Genomic DNA, 16,907 nt, shown 5'->3' on the forward strand with positions numbered 1-16,907 from the left:
CCTAAGGACCAGGTCCAAATGCCTTTCAAATGTTTCCAGGGATGGTGACTCCACCACTGCCCTGGGCAGGCCATTCCAATGCCTGACAAGCCTCTCAGTGAAAAAATGTTTCCTAACATCCAGCCTAACCCTCCCCTGGCACAGCTTCCATCCATTCCCTCTGGTCCTATCACAGTCACTAAGGAGATGAGGCCGTTTCACCTCCTCACTCCAACCTCCCTTCAGGTAGTTGAAGAGTCACAAAATGTAACTGTTGAGATTCCTCTCAACTCTCCCTGATTAAATGACTTAAGCTGGACATTTGCTTCCATTTTTGATCTTAAGCAGTATTTGAAAGAAAGTAATACACTCTTTGCATTGCCAGGCATACTCTGGAACTGGAGTTACACGTGGGTTTGATCCATATCACTCTTGATATAACCTGACTATGACAGTTACCTCATCTGTTTAAGATTAGGCATGCACAGCTCCTTGGATTCTCTGTCATTTATCTGGTGAATCCAGGTCTGTCAGGTGGCAGTTACTGATTGGTTAAAACACAGACACGGATGGCAAAAGCATCCGTAAAGGTAAGAGAAAAGCAGTGTCTTGTCTGCATGGGTGATAGAGTCAAAGGGCATGGTCTTGGAGAGACAAAGGATTATGATAATATAAACAGCCAGATTTCTGCCTGGCAGTCATTGCGGTCTGATCCAAGCTTGATTTTGATCATACCTGTAGATTTTTTTAAAGCATGTTTCACCTTCTTCAAGCTGTGAATGTCTGATGTGATGAAGTGCTTTTGTGGTGCACTTGAGTTGATGAAGAGCTAACAGACTGACCAGTAAACATCCTAAGTGCTTACTGACTCATAAATGTGTGACCTAGTAATTAAAATTAAAGCATATTTATGAATGGAATCCAGTTTTGGCATAACTGATACTTGGTTCATCTTGTTGTGAAGATTATGATTTGTTATTACTTGGAAGGCAGTAGACAATGATTTCTTTTATTCTCACATAATTTACTGTAGCATAGTCATAAATAAGTCCTTTGTATGCAGTTTCATATTATTCCATATTCTCTGATAGCTTGTAGAATTTTATATATAATTATAAACTCATGACTGAGGGGGTTAAATAAATCTTCCTTTTATTTCCTCCTGGGAAAAGAGGAATTTTATCTCTTGTCAATAAACCTCATTGAATTTGATGAAACTTTTGTAAATGAGAACTGTGAACTTTCTGTTATATTTATGACAGTGGTGTGTTTTCTTTCTGCACCTTTTATTTGGGTGTTACTCGGTTTAATTGCCGGGCCAGTGTTAAACCAGGACATTGGGGAAGGAAGGTAGTTTTACATGTGAAAAACTTCTTTTGAAACTGGTGCTTTACTAATGACTTGTCCCACTTGTGTCTCTCTTTCTAGGATGCCCTTATGGTTTACAAAGAAGCAATACAAAAAATGCCAAGACAGTTTGCACCACAGAGTCTGTACAACATGATGGGTAAGTACATTGTTAGTGGCTCAGAAAGACACTTGAGGAGGCAGGCAGAGTGAAACTAAAGAGCTTATCCAGGCAACTGGTGCTCAAATGAATTAGCTAATAAAACCAAAAATAATTGCCATTAGTAGATGAGAGCCAAACCAGTTCAAAGCTTAAATGCTCACAACTGTAGTGCTGGATAAGGCACAATAAATTATGAGACTGGATTTTAGGAAAAAATTCTTTACCATGAGGGTAGTAGAAATATGAAACAGGTTGCCTAGGGAGGTAGTTGAGGCCTCATCCCTGGAGATAGTCAAGGTGAGGTTTGATGAGGCTCTGAGCAACCTGATCTAGTTGAGGGTGTCCCTACTTACTTTTAGAGGTCCCTTTCAACCCAAATTATTCTATAATTCTATGATTCTATAGTGGACATTCCTTAAGAATGTCTATACATCACTTTGGCATTTAGAACTCATGTATTAGTGTTTTTCTCAGCCTCAAGAATCTCTCATCCAGTGTCTGGCAGACCACGTGTGCAATTCATACATTTCTTTTTTTAATCTCCCAATTAGTCATCTTTGAAACTAACAAAAAACTGTATTTACTTCATAGAAAGCAGAGTGACAGTGACTATAGTATAAAATGTAGTGTGAGTGTTCAATGATAAATTTGCTTGTAAAGGAAAAAAATGTCCAAAGAGACGCACAGAAATACTTGGGGTGTTTTTTCAGCTTGTGCAAAAAAACTTATTTCCAAGCTAATGTACTGTTAATTAGACATCTAAAATGAGACAACTCTTCCTGCAGGACCATCATGTCTGCCCTTCAGAATTTCAGCCAAAAGTCCCTTCAGAGCCACAAGAAACATTAATTTAGCTGAGGATTTGTGGTTTTTTAAACTTTACCTCGAGCTTCCCGTATTCTATCCTCATACAGGATACTTTCAACAGAAAAAAGAAATAATATATAATAGAATGGCTTGAGTTGTAATGGACCTTAATCATCTAGTTCCAATCTCCCTGCATGGGCAGAGGCACCTGCCACTGGACCAGTTTGCTCAAAGACACATCCAGCCTGGCTTTGAACACTTCCAAGGAAGTGGGCTTTTACAAGTTCCCTAGGACACCTATTAAAATGTCTCACCACCCTTACAGACAAGACTTTCTTCCTTATGTCTAATCTATATATCTATATCTACCCTCTTTCAATTTGAAACCATTCCCCCTCCATGCCCCAGTTTTCTTGTAGGCCCCCTTCAGGTACTGGGAGGCTTCTATAATGTCATCTTGAAGCCTTCTCTTCTCCAAGCTGAACAAGCCCAAATCTCAGTCGGTACTCATAGGAGGGTTGCTCCAGACCTCAGGTCATCTTCGTGGCCCTCCTCTGGACTTGCTTCAAGAGTTCCATGTCCTTCCTGCCCAGGATATGGTTGGCTTTATGGGCTTCAAGTGCACATTGCTGGCTCATGTTGAGCTTCTCAGCAACAAACACCCCCAAGTCCTTCTCCTTGGGGCTGTTGTCAGTCCACTCCCTACGCAGCCTATATTTTTGCCAGGGATCACTCTGACCCAGGTGCAGAACTTTGCATTTGGCCTTGCTGAACTTCATGAGGTTGCACAAACCCTGCTCTCAAGCCTATCAAGGTCCCTCTGGATGGCATCCCTTCCCTCCAGCATCTTGGCCACACCACACAGCTCGTTGTCATCAGTAAACTTGCTGAGGGTGCATTCAGTTCCACTCTCCATGTTACCAACAGAGATAGTAAACAGCACTGGTCCCAGTACCAACCTCTGAGGAATGCCTCTTGTTACTGATCTCCACTTGGACACGGAGCCATTGACCACTACACTTTTTGTGCAACCGTCCAGCCAAATTGTTACCCATAGAATGGTCTACCTCTCCTGTTCATGTCTCTGCAAGAGGTCGATGTTGTGTTTGAATTATTATTTTTAGTATTCCTATCTGTAAACAAGGGCAGATTTTTCATTGTTTTAGAGATGCTTTTAATTGTGTAACTGTCTCTGAAAGGGAGTCTGTTTCTTCTAAGCAGCCTCAGTGTCTGACCCAGTAGACTCTGTGAGGGCCTGTTTATCTGGGACAGAAAAGGATGTATGTTGCCTTTAAAGTAGTTCAAAGTAGAGCAATTAAAAATTATGTGTAGAAACAATTGGGATCAACAGGAAGCATGTGGTGTTTTGTGGCTTTTTCTCCCCTACCAGTACCTAAAATACAAGGAAATGTATTGGTTGGTAAGAGTTTTGACAGTTGTTGAAAGGTAGCACAACTCAGTGTTCTCTACTTAGTTAGGAAAGGCATATTTTTTTTAGCTTCTTATAAGTACTTGGTCATAGGAAAAAAGAATTTCTAAGCTTGTAGTTGTAAACAATGCTATGTTTACATGTCACAGTGCTTGCGGATCTCTGTAAACAATAAATTATGTGCTTCTCACTGTGACAAAGTATCTAATGTCAATAATAAACACTTCCTTAACAGTTCATGCAGCCCAATGGACAGTTACTTCCCCCTGAATGCTGAACTTCATCAGATTAGTGCAAACATGTAAAATCAGTAAAACACACAGGTTGATTTTTAAATCTACTTTTGTTCATCTACGGTCTTAGTTGAACTACTTTTTAATTAGTTTTATTTGTCAGCATTTGCTGATAAATTTGGTGGGGTTGTCCACAGTCTCCCTTTCATGAATTAAGCCTCTGCTTACTATCAGTGTTCCATAGTGAATGCTGAAGTACTGCAAACCTTCTGGAATTTGACTGCCCTCTTTAGTGCAGATAAATATTTCATAATTCTGATAAAAGTGCTCCTCAGTTGTACAGAAACTGGAAACAGTAAAGCAGTGTTATTTCTAACATGATGGTTGTGTTACAAAACAGGCCTGTGACACCCTTTTTCTTTTCCTGTGAATAGACACTCCCTTTAGGACCACCGTGACCTATAAGATTTTGTCGGCTTGTGGTTTGGTTGGTTTTGGGGTTTTTTTTGTGCCCATTGGTTTGGTTGGTTTTTTTTTTCAATTGGTTACTTTTTTAGGTTCAGGAGGTCTTTCCCAGTTTCCTTTATAAGCACAGTCTGTGACATTCAAGTTCACTGTTCCGGGATTTGCATTTATTAAGTGACAAAACAAGAGTGAATACAAAGACCAACTTAATCCTTTGTCTGGGCTTGGCTGCTGCTCCACTTCCTCCCTCCATGCTCTGGCTTCAGTTGCCTTCAGGCAGCCACCAGCATTTCACAGATGTCCCAGTGGCATAAAAAGTTAGGGTCAGCAGAACTTACCTGAGCCCCTTTCAGCCTGCTGCAAAGAGCAACAAGGTATTACAGACCTCTGTGAGTACAACTTACCCTGAATGCAGCAAATATTTGTAATATGGTTGCTGTTGTGATGGCAGCTGTTGCAGGGAAACCAGGATTGGCTTTGCACTAATTGCTGAGGTGTGGCTGGTTGGCTTGGCTGCAAAGGCAGTCCAAGAGGCTACATGCAGAGGAGGGTAGTGACTGGAGCTGAATGCTGTGCAGCATTATTAATTGCAGGGCTCAGGCTGGTTTCTCTAAAGCTGTCCTGGATGCATCTGTCCATGAGTGTAGATGACTGTAGTCAGACACATTGAATTAAGTTAATCTCTTCTACCTGTAGTAGTGTAAAGGTCAGATGACAAGACAGAGCTCAGTAGCTATGCTCACTTTATAGTGTGTAAAGAAAAAGATAGCTCTGGGGAGTAATTAAATTCATCTGATATAAACATCTCTTTTAGATTAGGCAAATAATCCTGTGCAAGCATACTTCTGTAAAAGGAGCTGAGATGACTAGTTTAGACTTGGTAGCTGAAGTTGGGTGAGATAAATCCTAAACACCTATTCAGTCATCTCACTGCATCGAATGTGACAAGAGAGCAACGCAACCACATCCATTATCAGGAATGCATCCGCTCCACAGCTCATACTGTCACTGGGCACCAGAAGGCCAACCAGATTATTTATTTCTGTTTGGATGTTCAAGATAAAATTATAAACATGTTCAGTATAACACTTTCTTTGCTAAACAGCATTGTCTAAACTTGTCTGCCTACATCTTGCCTTTCAAAGGGAGATTAGAGGAACCGAAGTAGGCCAGTCCTGTCTCATGTGCTTGGAATTGCATGAATCTGACTCTGAGCTATGCCCAGTCACCATGTGCTCATTTCTAGGGAGGAAGGGGAGAAACTGGGGAGTGCTACCCATCTGCTTGGGAAGGAAATGTCCTTCCCTGTCTCGCTGCACATGGAAAAAGCCTTCATGACTTATGAAATCCAAGAATACAGCCTGGGAATTATCTGCTGCTGTTGTCATTGTGATTGGTGTATTCTGAGAGTCTGGCAGTCTGCTTCATTCAGTATTAGATACTGGCATGTGCTGTAAGGAAACAGTGCTTCCTCTAATTTTTAGTAATTATTCAGTCATTTCATGGAAGATTTTCTGGAGTCCTTCTCCTTTATGGTGTATGTGACACACCGGAAAAAGAATAAATAGGAGATGAACTGTTTAACCTGAACTGGTGTTTCAAGTCCAGCACTTGAAATATGGTAGCATTAACACTCCAGCAGTGTTAAGCCTTTACACCACCTGCTTTCCCTGTTTGTCTTACAGTTTTTTTTCCTGCCCTTGCTTCTACTGGCCGTATGCTTTGACAGGCCCAGTGACTCATTGCTCTCGTGTGCCAGTCTGCCCTACTTATTCTCATCTTTTAAAACTCTAAGTAACTTGTCTATTAAAGGAAAAAGAAGTATTGAGCTTCAAGAAGCAAGCCATCTGTTTGACTTAGCATTTTATTCATGGTACTAAAGACAGGACTAAAACACCAGCATCAGATGTTCTAAGCTTGTACATATGAAAAGTTGCAGGGTAGATTTTGGTCTCCTGTTGCTGTGATTTATTTTGCCAGGTGTGCAACAACTCAGCTAAGGAAACCATATGTTTCTCTGGCTTTGTACCAAGAAGTAAAACCTCTTCTTTCCTCTTTTTTTTTTTTTTTTTTTTTTTTTTCCCTCCTTAAAAGAACACAAAACAGCTAAAAATTAAAACTCTAAAAAGGTTGGCTTAGTATTTATTTTCCCTATGTCATATTTCTTTGATGTAAATTAAAGAATACATGCTAAGGTTACACAGATTAATTTGCTTGGCATGGCAACATGCACTACAAAGGCCAGAGTCCAGCTCAGCTGCATTAAATAGGTAATATATTTTGTTTAAAGTTTCAATTAAAACTTGGGGTCAAAAGATAAAATGGTCCCAGTGGGATCTTGAACATTTTAATGCCAATATTAGAACTGCTTAAGGATCAGCCTCTACTCTAGTTGTCCTTTGCCTTCCTTGAAAGGTGATATTGTACAGTTGATTGTATTACAATGTTTTTAAAACCACACTGGCCCTCCTGCTACAGTAATTCATACTTTTGCCAGTTAAATGGTGTGAGGTGGACCATGGAGGCTTTATTTTAATAGAGAACAGTAACAAGAAAGGTGTTTGGGTGTCGTTGTCCAGATTTAGATTGGCAGGATACTGTCATAAAGACAAATGTCTCGATTACACTTCATCTGGCCTTTGCCAACTAACATCTGAATGTCTATTTTCAAATGAATATAATGGAAAATCGTTGCAAATATTTATAATGTGAAACTGAAGTTCCAGAAGAAGCTAACATAGCAGGAGCGAATAGAGTTAATGATGCACAGATTAGAGTTTAGATTACTGCTTTCTTATCTGCTACATTGCACATGGATAGAAGACAAATCATATGCAAGTGACTGGAAAGGGGAGCCAAATTTTACATCTGGTGCAGAGGTTTGCATCATATAGCAAGCAGAAAGATTTTGTGTTGATGATTGGTGATTATAACATAACTATTTCTTTATTTGATTATGCTTTTGGGTAGATGTGGCTGTTTGTACAAACCTGTTAATAGTGTTAAGGCTCTATCCCACTTGCACCTTATTCCCATTAAATGCTTTTTAGTTTAATTACTTTTAAACATTGTTTTGAACTCCAGGAAACACTTTTGCTGATACAGTTTTACAGGTCATGCTGTGCAAGCCTTACTTTCTAAGAGCCAAAGATGATTAAGCTGTGAAATACATATCCCACATTGTAACTTATGCAGAGCATGGTACCTGAACTTGTCTGAGCTCCAGTCATCCAGTGGTTCCCAGGCATCTCATGGAGCTTTACTGGTAATTTCTTACTAAAAGTATGTGACAGACATTTTTTTCCTTCTAAAACTAGCTTGGTGAAACCCAGATTTTTTTTCTCTGATTTGTATATTTTTTGTATGTTTTAGAGAAATAAGAATGGAGTGCATTGTAATTATGATTGAAGTAAAAGGCTGTCCTTCCTTCTTTCCCCCTCCTTCCTTCCATCTCACTACTTAAACTCTCACCCCCTCTGAGACTTTGCAGACTAGGGTAGTTTACATCTGCTGCCCAAAGCTAAGTATAAATCTCCAGGCTGATTGCAATGTCTCCTGGTTTTTCACTGTGGTTTTGGTTTTTTGTGGGTTTTTTGTTTTTTTTTTAGGGAATTGAGCTGGGTATGAAGATTACAGCAACAAATTGCTGAGGGGGTAGTGAACACAATGTTTGAGATGGGTTTTTTTCAGGTTCTCAGGTTTTCTTAGTTTTATCTCTTTGGACAATTGATCTGTAATTTAATGTGAAATGCCTGACGTTTCTTAGGCAATATTATGAAAAAACTAAGAGTTTAAGCCTGTATATATTTTTTATTAAGCATACAAGGTTTTGCAGGAAAATAAGTATAATAATGTTTGTAGACCAAAAATCCTGTCCAGTACTGAAATTGTGCTACAGGGATCCCACTAAAGGCATGATTCTAATGGAAAATGCTTCTCTTAACGGTGTTTTAGAGAAACCTATGCAGGCCTGTTGTTTTGTTTTACTGGCAAAAAATGTCTTTAAAATGTGGGTAAATAAAGTACAAGGCAAGAAAAGATTGCAATCACTTCTTCAGTTATGAATTCTTAGTTTGTACCCTTACGATTTACTACTGGGTGCACGTCTGTTGGAAAATGAAATTATTCTTCATAGGTAAGCTCAGTGCTTCTATTTGTGTCAATATACTGGAACACTTTTGTACGACAGGAAGGAACTGTGCAAAGTCCATGCTGTACAACACTGCAGATGATTTTAGTTTGCCCTTATCTTATATCTGTTTTCCACTTCAGGTATTTTCCTTCAAAAGTAGCTAGTGGTTTAGTTAAATCAGATTAAAGGCTTTGCCTTGGCTAATTGAGACCTGTAAGAATCTGCTCAGTCAAATTAAAAAGGGATTGACTCCCATCCATCAAAAGCCCTATTAAAATACAGTACATCCTCAAAATCTTCAAGGAGATTATTCTGTAAAATGGGAAAAACACAAACAGAATATGCTTAGTCTATACAGATCTTGATGCTCATTAAGTTCACATGCTTCAGCTGTTTCAGAGATATGCATGCACTGCATATACATCACTAAGACTTAATCTTTTGCAGTGTATCTTAAACATCACTATAGTACAACATCAACCTGTGCTTCTAGATTTATTATATTAAGTGCTGGTACTTAAGGGAAAAAGAAGGAAGCTATATATCTCGGGAGGTGCATCTGCAGCCTTGATTTGCACAAGGAGGCTGTGCAGTTGCATTATGAAAGGCACGAGCCTCTTATGGTATTTCAACATACAAGGATGTAGACCTCTATCATTTTCTAAGGCAACTTTTTTACATACCCAATTTAAAGAACAAACAGAAAAATGATATTGAAATCCTGACTGAATGTGTATAGGTTAACCTAGAACCATTTAATACACAGTAAAGTAAATGATACCTAATTTTGTTTATTAACAACATCAGACATAGAATACATGACTGAAAATGACAAATACTTTTATTAATCGCAGGCACACAAATGCATCCTGAATTATAGAAGTCAAGGCATTCATGTTTTCTTTGTTATTCTGTTGGAAAAGTAGCTGAAGCTGGAATAACTTTTATTAAAATTGCAGTAGTCTAGCACATAAGCATCACTTTATTGAATTAACACTTCAATTAACAGTTGCTTGATTTTATTCCGGTCTTTGAGTATTGTGGTGGCAGAGCTTCTGTCAGTTTTCAACTTACTTTGATTTCTTTTTAGATAAGTGTCATTGTAAGTCATTCAGAAGAGCAAATTAATAGCAGGCCCCTTAACAGTTCTTCCTTCTTTAGTAATGACATGTTCTAATTACTTATAATATAGTAATTCTTGACAATGTGAGGCTTACGGGCAGAAAACATTCTTCAGAAGAAAAATGTTCAGTTATAATTTTCCACAAAGTCTTCAGGGAAATAAAATTCCCTTTTCTACAGTTTGACATTTAGATTGACATCCTGTAGCTTCATTTCTGGATGCACTGCTCAGAAATACCCTCAGAGTTTTAGGATGTTAGCTTTTAAAGTAGTTGAGCGCTTAAAACCTATTAAAAATTCAAATCCGAAGATGTTAATCTCTTCTTATATGAGAATCCATCAGAGAAAATCGTTGAGAACCGTGGATCTTTTTGAAATTTGGCAGTGCATTTAGCATATACTACTAGTAGATAATAACTCCATCTCTTTTGGCTGCTTATATTTCTCTTTAAAGAATCTTTTTGTTAATTGTTTGAAAAATTGCCGAGCTGTAACAGGTTCAGCTGGAATTTTGCACTTAAAGAAAAGAAAAGGGCAATATGGATTCCTCATTTCCTGTATGCTATATGAAGCAGGGGGCTGTGGGAAAAATAGTATGCAATCAAATAATTAAACATTCTGCCACAAAAGCTAGGAAGAGTAGGGTAGCATATAGGTTGAGTTCTGGCTTATTCCATCCTGTCAACACTTAACTTCATGACTTTTATTTTATGCATAACAAGATATAATGTTACATCCTTTATATATGGCTCTTGGTATAGTGAAAAAAATGCATTTGACAATGGTATCTCTGAATTAGATTGTAGGTTTTGAGGGGTGGTTTTGGTTTTTTGGGGTTTCTTTCCTGATATGACTTTTTTTCTTTAAATTTGGCTTATTTTGGGGGGAAATGTTCTTTTAGTTTGGCTCTAACCAGCAATAGAATAACTTGAGTACTTCTGGGACTGAGACATCATCTGTGTATGTAATCAGATATCCAAGAACAGTGCATGAGTACAGAATGCTCTCTAGATCCTTGAATTAGAAATCCTCGTCTGCTAGATTTACAAACTTGCACTCCTTTTTGGAAAAAAAGAAGTCTTATTTGCTCATAAAAATCAAAAAATGAGCCATGTCTCAGTGTGATATCTGATGCTGCATCACCGTCATTTTATCTGTGGGCTGTGGTTTGGTCAGTTTGCACATACTGCACCCTAACTCCTGAAACTTGAGCTTATGTTCCACAATTTGCCTGGATCTCAGTCCTTTGGTGACAAAAAAAGAAAAGCTGGCCTCCAGCTTAAACAGAGAACAGTTGCCCTCTCTCTCTATCTCTTTGATGGACTCACAGCTGGTGATTTCCATGTGAATCAGAAGGAGGGGAAGTGGCTCACCTGGGGACAGCCTTAGCCATCCTCTACTTTGATCAGATGTAGTCCTCTCTTGATCCTCCAGTGGTGACACTGGATAAACTGTGTCTTTGTAATTGTTGAAAGATACTTAGCCATTTATTTGGTGCTATTGTAAAATCCTGCCTTTCTTGTAGCATTTTCAGTCTGTCTGTGGCTCAGCCAGGGACACATTTATGTCTCAGTTGTTGATGTATTATGATGAAATGTAAGGACATCGTGTATTCTCTGTACCACTCCATGATGTGTAATTCAGACTGATGGAAAAGACAATAACTCCTCCATAGTAGATGTGATAAAATTTCTGTTACTTTGAGACTTTTGGCTGAAACTTAGACACTGGAGCTCTCTCTTGAAATTCTGTTCCAAAAAGACTTTCATCTCAACCATGCTTTTCCAGCACAAATAAGGCCATAACTCAGTCTCCCCCCTCAAGTATTTACAATGCTGTTTTGCTCTCTCACTGCAGGTGTTCAAAGCTCTTTACCTTTTTCAAGATCTCTTCCCACCTAATAAACATCAAAGTATAAATGAGATTATAAAATCCAGAGACCTTGAGAAATTTGGGGCATTCTCACTGATGCTTGTTTCACCCTGCAGGAGAAGCCTACATGAGAATGAGCCGGCTGCCAGAAGCAGAGCACTGGTACGTGGAGTCGCTGCGATCCAAGAGTGACCACATCCCAGCCCACCTCACCTACGGAAAACTGCTGGCTCTGACGGTGAGTTAATCAGCTGGTCCCAGGCCCTTCAAGTAGATGAGGTAAAGGGATGGGAAGACTTTGTCCTGAAAATTGCTTATTGCCTTATTTGTCATGCTAGTTCAGCCGTACCTTCTAATTAAAGATTTTGACAGTATCATTTTGTGGTGAAATATTGGATCCAATTCCTGAAATATAGCCACCTCTGTTTCTCAACTGGGTGATTTAGGTTGGTTAAAGAACTACTGTCAAAAGTATTAGTGAAAGTGGTTTTAATATGATGTAAAAGTGAAACTTAACAAAGTTTGATGGCAAGGTTTGCTCGATTATTGCATGGCACAATTATTTGATTCAAAACTACCAAGGCACAAATCAGATTTACCATACTGCAAGGTTATGTGCCATATTGGTCACTTACCAAAGATAAAGACAAGACAAGAGGGCACGGTCTTAAGTTGTGCTGGGGGAAGTTTAGGTTGGATATTAGAAAGAATTTCTTTACCAAGAGGGTGATCAGGCATTGGAATGGGCTGCCCCGGGAGGTAGTGGATTCTCCATCCCTGGAGATATTTAAAAAGAGACTGGATGTGGCACTCAGTGCCATAGTCTAGCAACTGCAGTGGTAGTGGTTCAAGGGTTGGACTTGATGATCTCTGAGGTCCCTTCCAACCCAGCCAATTCTATGATTCTATGATTCTGTCCACTGGTAAAAGGTCTCTCTGCTTTGAGGAGTAATTTTGAGAGACATCGCAGCACAAGGGGAGATCACCTCCCAGGTTGATTGAACAACCCAATGAAGTTGTTAGTGAGGAAAGCTCAAAGAAGGGTTACTTAGATTGTCATATTTATAGAATAAAGTTGTTGGCTGTCATCTAATTACATGCTATGAGAAGGGTATGCATGAGACTTCTTATATCCACAACTTTCTTTTTAATTCATGAGTCTTGGAAAAGCCACCTGTTATTCATGTATTAATTGCACGCTCAATGTTCTAAACTCATATGCATTGATGCTCACTGTGTCACTCTGCTCCTCTGTGGATTTTCAGTGAACAGACTGAAAATAGAGGAGTTTGTGGCCCAGCCACAGCTTAGGCCTTCACCTCCTTTGGAACCTAAACTAAACTACCAGTAGTTTTGTTAAGGTGTCGAGCGCATCCATCACATTCTGTGCCAAAGAAAATAGTTGTAATAGCACAGGAACTTTGTAACAGGTAATAGGGAGTTCTCTGGTAAAAAAAAAGCCTTTTTTACTAGTAGTTTAGATCACAAGTAATAATATAAATGCAACAAGGTACTCAGTGTTTGACCCAGAGTTGCTGTAGCATCCTGTGGCAGAGGTAGAGGTGTCATCACCTGTACTTTATAAATTACATGCCTTATGATTTGAATTTACGCTCTTTGGGAGTATCTCTTTAAGCATGTGACAGAAACTACTCAACTACTAAGACCTAATTCTGAAAAAATCAGAAGACTTGTGCTTTTTAATTTCTTTAAAATTCACTTTGCCTTTTGAGTATAGATGAGATTGTAGCTCCAGCTTAACTATCTCCGTAGGGCAGTAATAGAGCACCGTTCCCTCCTTGGTTTTCCCACATTTTAAAGATGTGAATGGAATTCTATTTTATTCACTAAAATAATTCTGTTTTAAAAGTGTCTTTCACTTGTTTTCCATTTCTCATTCCTATTTTTTCTGGCCATATCCTCTTTCCTGTCATGTCTCTTTTTCATTCATTGGTCAGCTCAAATGGTTTCATATCTTCTTTAAGTTCTACTGATACACCTCTATGGCTCTTCAGCTTTTCACCTAGCTGTAAGCTTTTAGTCAGACCTTATGTAGGCCCTCTCCAAATTTAAGTAAAAAATGTCCTTGAACACAGAGTAGAGATTCAGTGAATAAAAGTAGCTCATAATTAATTTCACCAGATCCACTGCTAGTAGAAGTATCTGAATTTGGAAAAGGGAGAGAAATTAGAACAGAAGTTTTCTATGTGAGCAACAAGTGACCACAAAATTAGAAATAATTAAGAGTTTTTTAGTTTTATATAATGCAAATTATCGTTTGATTAAAAACAACCTGGATGGGAATTTTTAGCTTGTAATGGAAGTCAAGGTGCTGGTTTTATGTCCCCATTGCCTCTCAGTTCCAGGCGCTGGAAAGATAGCTATTCTCTACCATTTCCAGTTACAGTTAAAATTTCTTGAATATTGGCTGGTACATGCACTCACTGATTACTTTCCTCTAGGAAGGAACTGTAAGTAGGTTAAAATTTCCTAATTCACCTTGCTTTTCTGGCAGTTATCTTTGTATATTGCTAATAGCAGAAAGTTAGCATTACTGCTAATGTAATTCTCTCTTCTTAGGAGATCTTTGACACAAAAGTTCTAATTCATTAGAATTGCTACGGAGAAAGAAAGTTTTCTCAATTAAAATCTAAATATAATTTTTAATTTTTCTTCTTTTTTTCTGTTGTACTGGCACTGCCCTACCTCAGTAGTCCTTTGTTTAATTTTTCATATTCTGAACTGCTGAATATATGAAATATGAGGTCTGCCAGGGAAAGTCTTGACGTTGCTATGGGGAAAAAGTTCTCACAGTTTTCTTCAAAATAATAAAATCCCCAAATCCTATAACTCTGTACAAACATTGTGTACCACTAAAGTTTTAAGATTGTCCCTTCATTATGAAAGTTCAGTTAGAGGATTGGCATACCCCAGCTTTGGGGAGGAAGTGATGGTAAATGTATGCAAATCCTTATAATAGAATTGAACTGTTTACTTTTCTCCAGGGATATAAATGTAAGATTCATGTGAGGTGGATTGTGCCTTGTGGATCTGAACTACGTTTTTGGAGGAATGTGTCTCATTAGCAAAAAGGACAGGGGCTGTATACACTTTGAACCCTAAGTATTGCACCATGATAGGCAATAAAATTTCCTATCCTCTCTGAAAACACACTAAGTTACTTGTACTTGCTCTCTGCAATTGTTGCAATCTATTCTCATCCCGTTTGTTTGTTGTCATCTCTGAACACTATTTTATAACTGTTTCTTCTTCTTACATTCATGGCAACATGTACAGATTGAGTTCATGTCTATTCTGTCAGCAGCATGAGAAGAAAAGGGGGTGCTGATGTTGGCTTGTGGTGATATAGGGCTTCATAAACACATAATAAAGCAACATGTTGGTGACAAAGCAGCCAGAGATGGCAGATTTTTTTTCAGCTGGTAATTTCATTCCTGGAAAAAACCTTCATTTATTTTTGATCTGTTGAAATTTGGCATTTATCTGATTTAATTCTTTCAGCTACAATGTCTGAAAAGGCGCTCAATAGGGAAATCGAAGATGAAGAGGTTTGGCAGTAGAATATGGATTTGTGTATTTTTGTTGGTCACTTACCCTTAATCAGTTTTGCAGCCTACCATCTGCTCAGTGATTCACATTAAATAAATTTTGTCTAGTTTCTACTATACTGTGCCATACCAGTATTAGTTCCCATCATAAATATATGATTGCTGTAACTGACATGCTTCCTGGAATCCACATAAACTTCCTTGGAATTCAGTAGCATTAGAGCTGCTCTCTTTGGCACACTTGTTTCAGTCCATACCCATCCATGGCAATTTATTCTTCTGATAAACTTGACTGAAGCAGGCTTTTCTCTCATGTTAATTTCCTCACAGCGTGGGTATTTAGGAGAGAGAAAAGCCTATTTCAGTCATTTTTCAGATGCTACAGGAGAAATATATAGAGACTTCTGTCCCCTCATCTGTTGGAAATAAACCTTCAGACATTTTCCAGTCCTCTTTCTGAATGTAAGTGCTGAGAAATAACTGTTGATAATATTTCTCCGTGTCTCTTCCATGAAAGAAACATAAAATAGTTGATGAAGTGAAGGGTGGAAGTGGGTGCTAATATAGATCTAAAATATTTCTCTGTCAGTGAAATTGGAGGGTGAGGGAGGAGAAGAGGAACATTTCATACAAATTCCTAAATTCCAGCAAAAGGCTCTATTCTAGTGTAAAAGCTAACATCAATCAGACCTGTAAAGTTCACAGTTCAGCTGTGTTTTACTTCCTAACTTAAATTCCAATGAAGTGGCTCAATTTCAACCCCAGTTTTTCTGCTTCTTCAAGTCTGGAGCCAGTATTAATGCTTACTAAAAGCAGCATGATATAATTAATTTAATCCCTTACTGCCAGTCTGGATACCTGGACCCACTTCTTGTGCCTTCTTTTTTCTTTGCTCTCCCATAATGAACTGTGAGGATGACCTGTGCACAGTCTATAGACATTTGCAGAGCTGCTTGTACTTTACTGCAAGCTATGCTTTCCCAACTTTCAGTAAAGCTCTTTAAACTTCCCTAAAATAGAAATAAATGAGTGTTCTAGAGTGTAAGCTATTTGTTTTGTTCATGTTGTCTAACCTTGGTTCTATCAAACACCAAATCTAGGAACTTTGCACATTTTCTAAATTCATAATGACCTGCATATGTTCTTTTTTTGTTTTTTTTTACATTTTATTTTAATATTAAGTTCCACAGCACATGTAAAATAAAGGCACCATATACTAGAAGATTTGTTTTTAGCAATGAAAATATGTTTGTGGGATTTTTTTTATTTTTTTTTTTTCCAGCTTGAGCAATAACCTGAACAAGCAATCTGATCTAAATGAAGTAAGGGATTGGACAGGATGATATCTCAAAGTCTTCTCCACCATGAATCCTTCTATGATTCTGTTGACGTTTCTTTATTTTCATGCTGAAGCTAATTCCAGTTTACTGAAAAACAATGTTTTGAATAGAAGTAAAGGTGCAAACATGTATTTAATATTAACATCTGTTATCTTCTTACTGAAAAGAGATATTAAGGCCAGATTAGCTTCTATCAGAAGCATTTGCAAGATCATGAATGGTATGTAAAACAGTAAAGAAGGTAAATCACAATCCATGTATTATGATAGATTTAAAATTATTTTAACTGTGCAATAAGTGAATAATCTATGCTATTTAAATATACTCGTTTTAAATCTTTTGGGCTTCTGTAGAGTAGAATATTTCAGTTGGAAGGGGCCTACAATGATCATCTAGTCCAACTGCCTGACCAATCCAGGGCCGACCATAAGTTAAAATGCGTTATTAAG

At 38.2% G+C, this 16,907-nt stretch overlaps 1 protein-coding gene across 1 annotated transcript in view; it reads left to right on the forward strand.

Annotated features, from left to right (window-relative positions):
• TMTC2 (transmembrane O-mannosyltransferase targeting cadherins 2) overlaps window positions 1-16,907 on the forward strand; it is a 248,807-nt gene that overhangs the window by 181,145 nt on the left and 50,755 nt on the right. The window contains exons 7-8 of the mRNA XM_030456167.1: window positions 1,408-1,486; window positions 11,666-11,787. Coding sequence (XP_030312027.1) covers window positions 1,408-1,486; window positions 11,666-11,787 — 201 coding nt within the window. The remainder of the gene's footprint in view (window positions 1-1,407; window positions 1,487-11,665; window positions 11,788-16,907) is intronic.

Source organism: Calypte anna, chromosome 1 (assembly GCF_003957555.1).
Source record: "Calypte anna isolate BGI_N300 chromosome 1, bCalAnn1_v1.p, whole genome shotgun sequence".
NCBI lineage: Eukaryota > Metazoa > Chordata > Aves > Apodiformes > Trochilidae > Calypte > Calypte anna.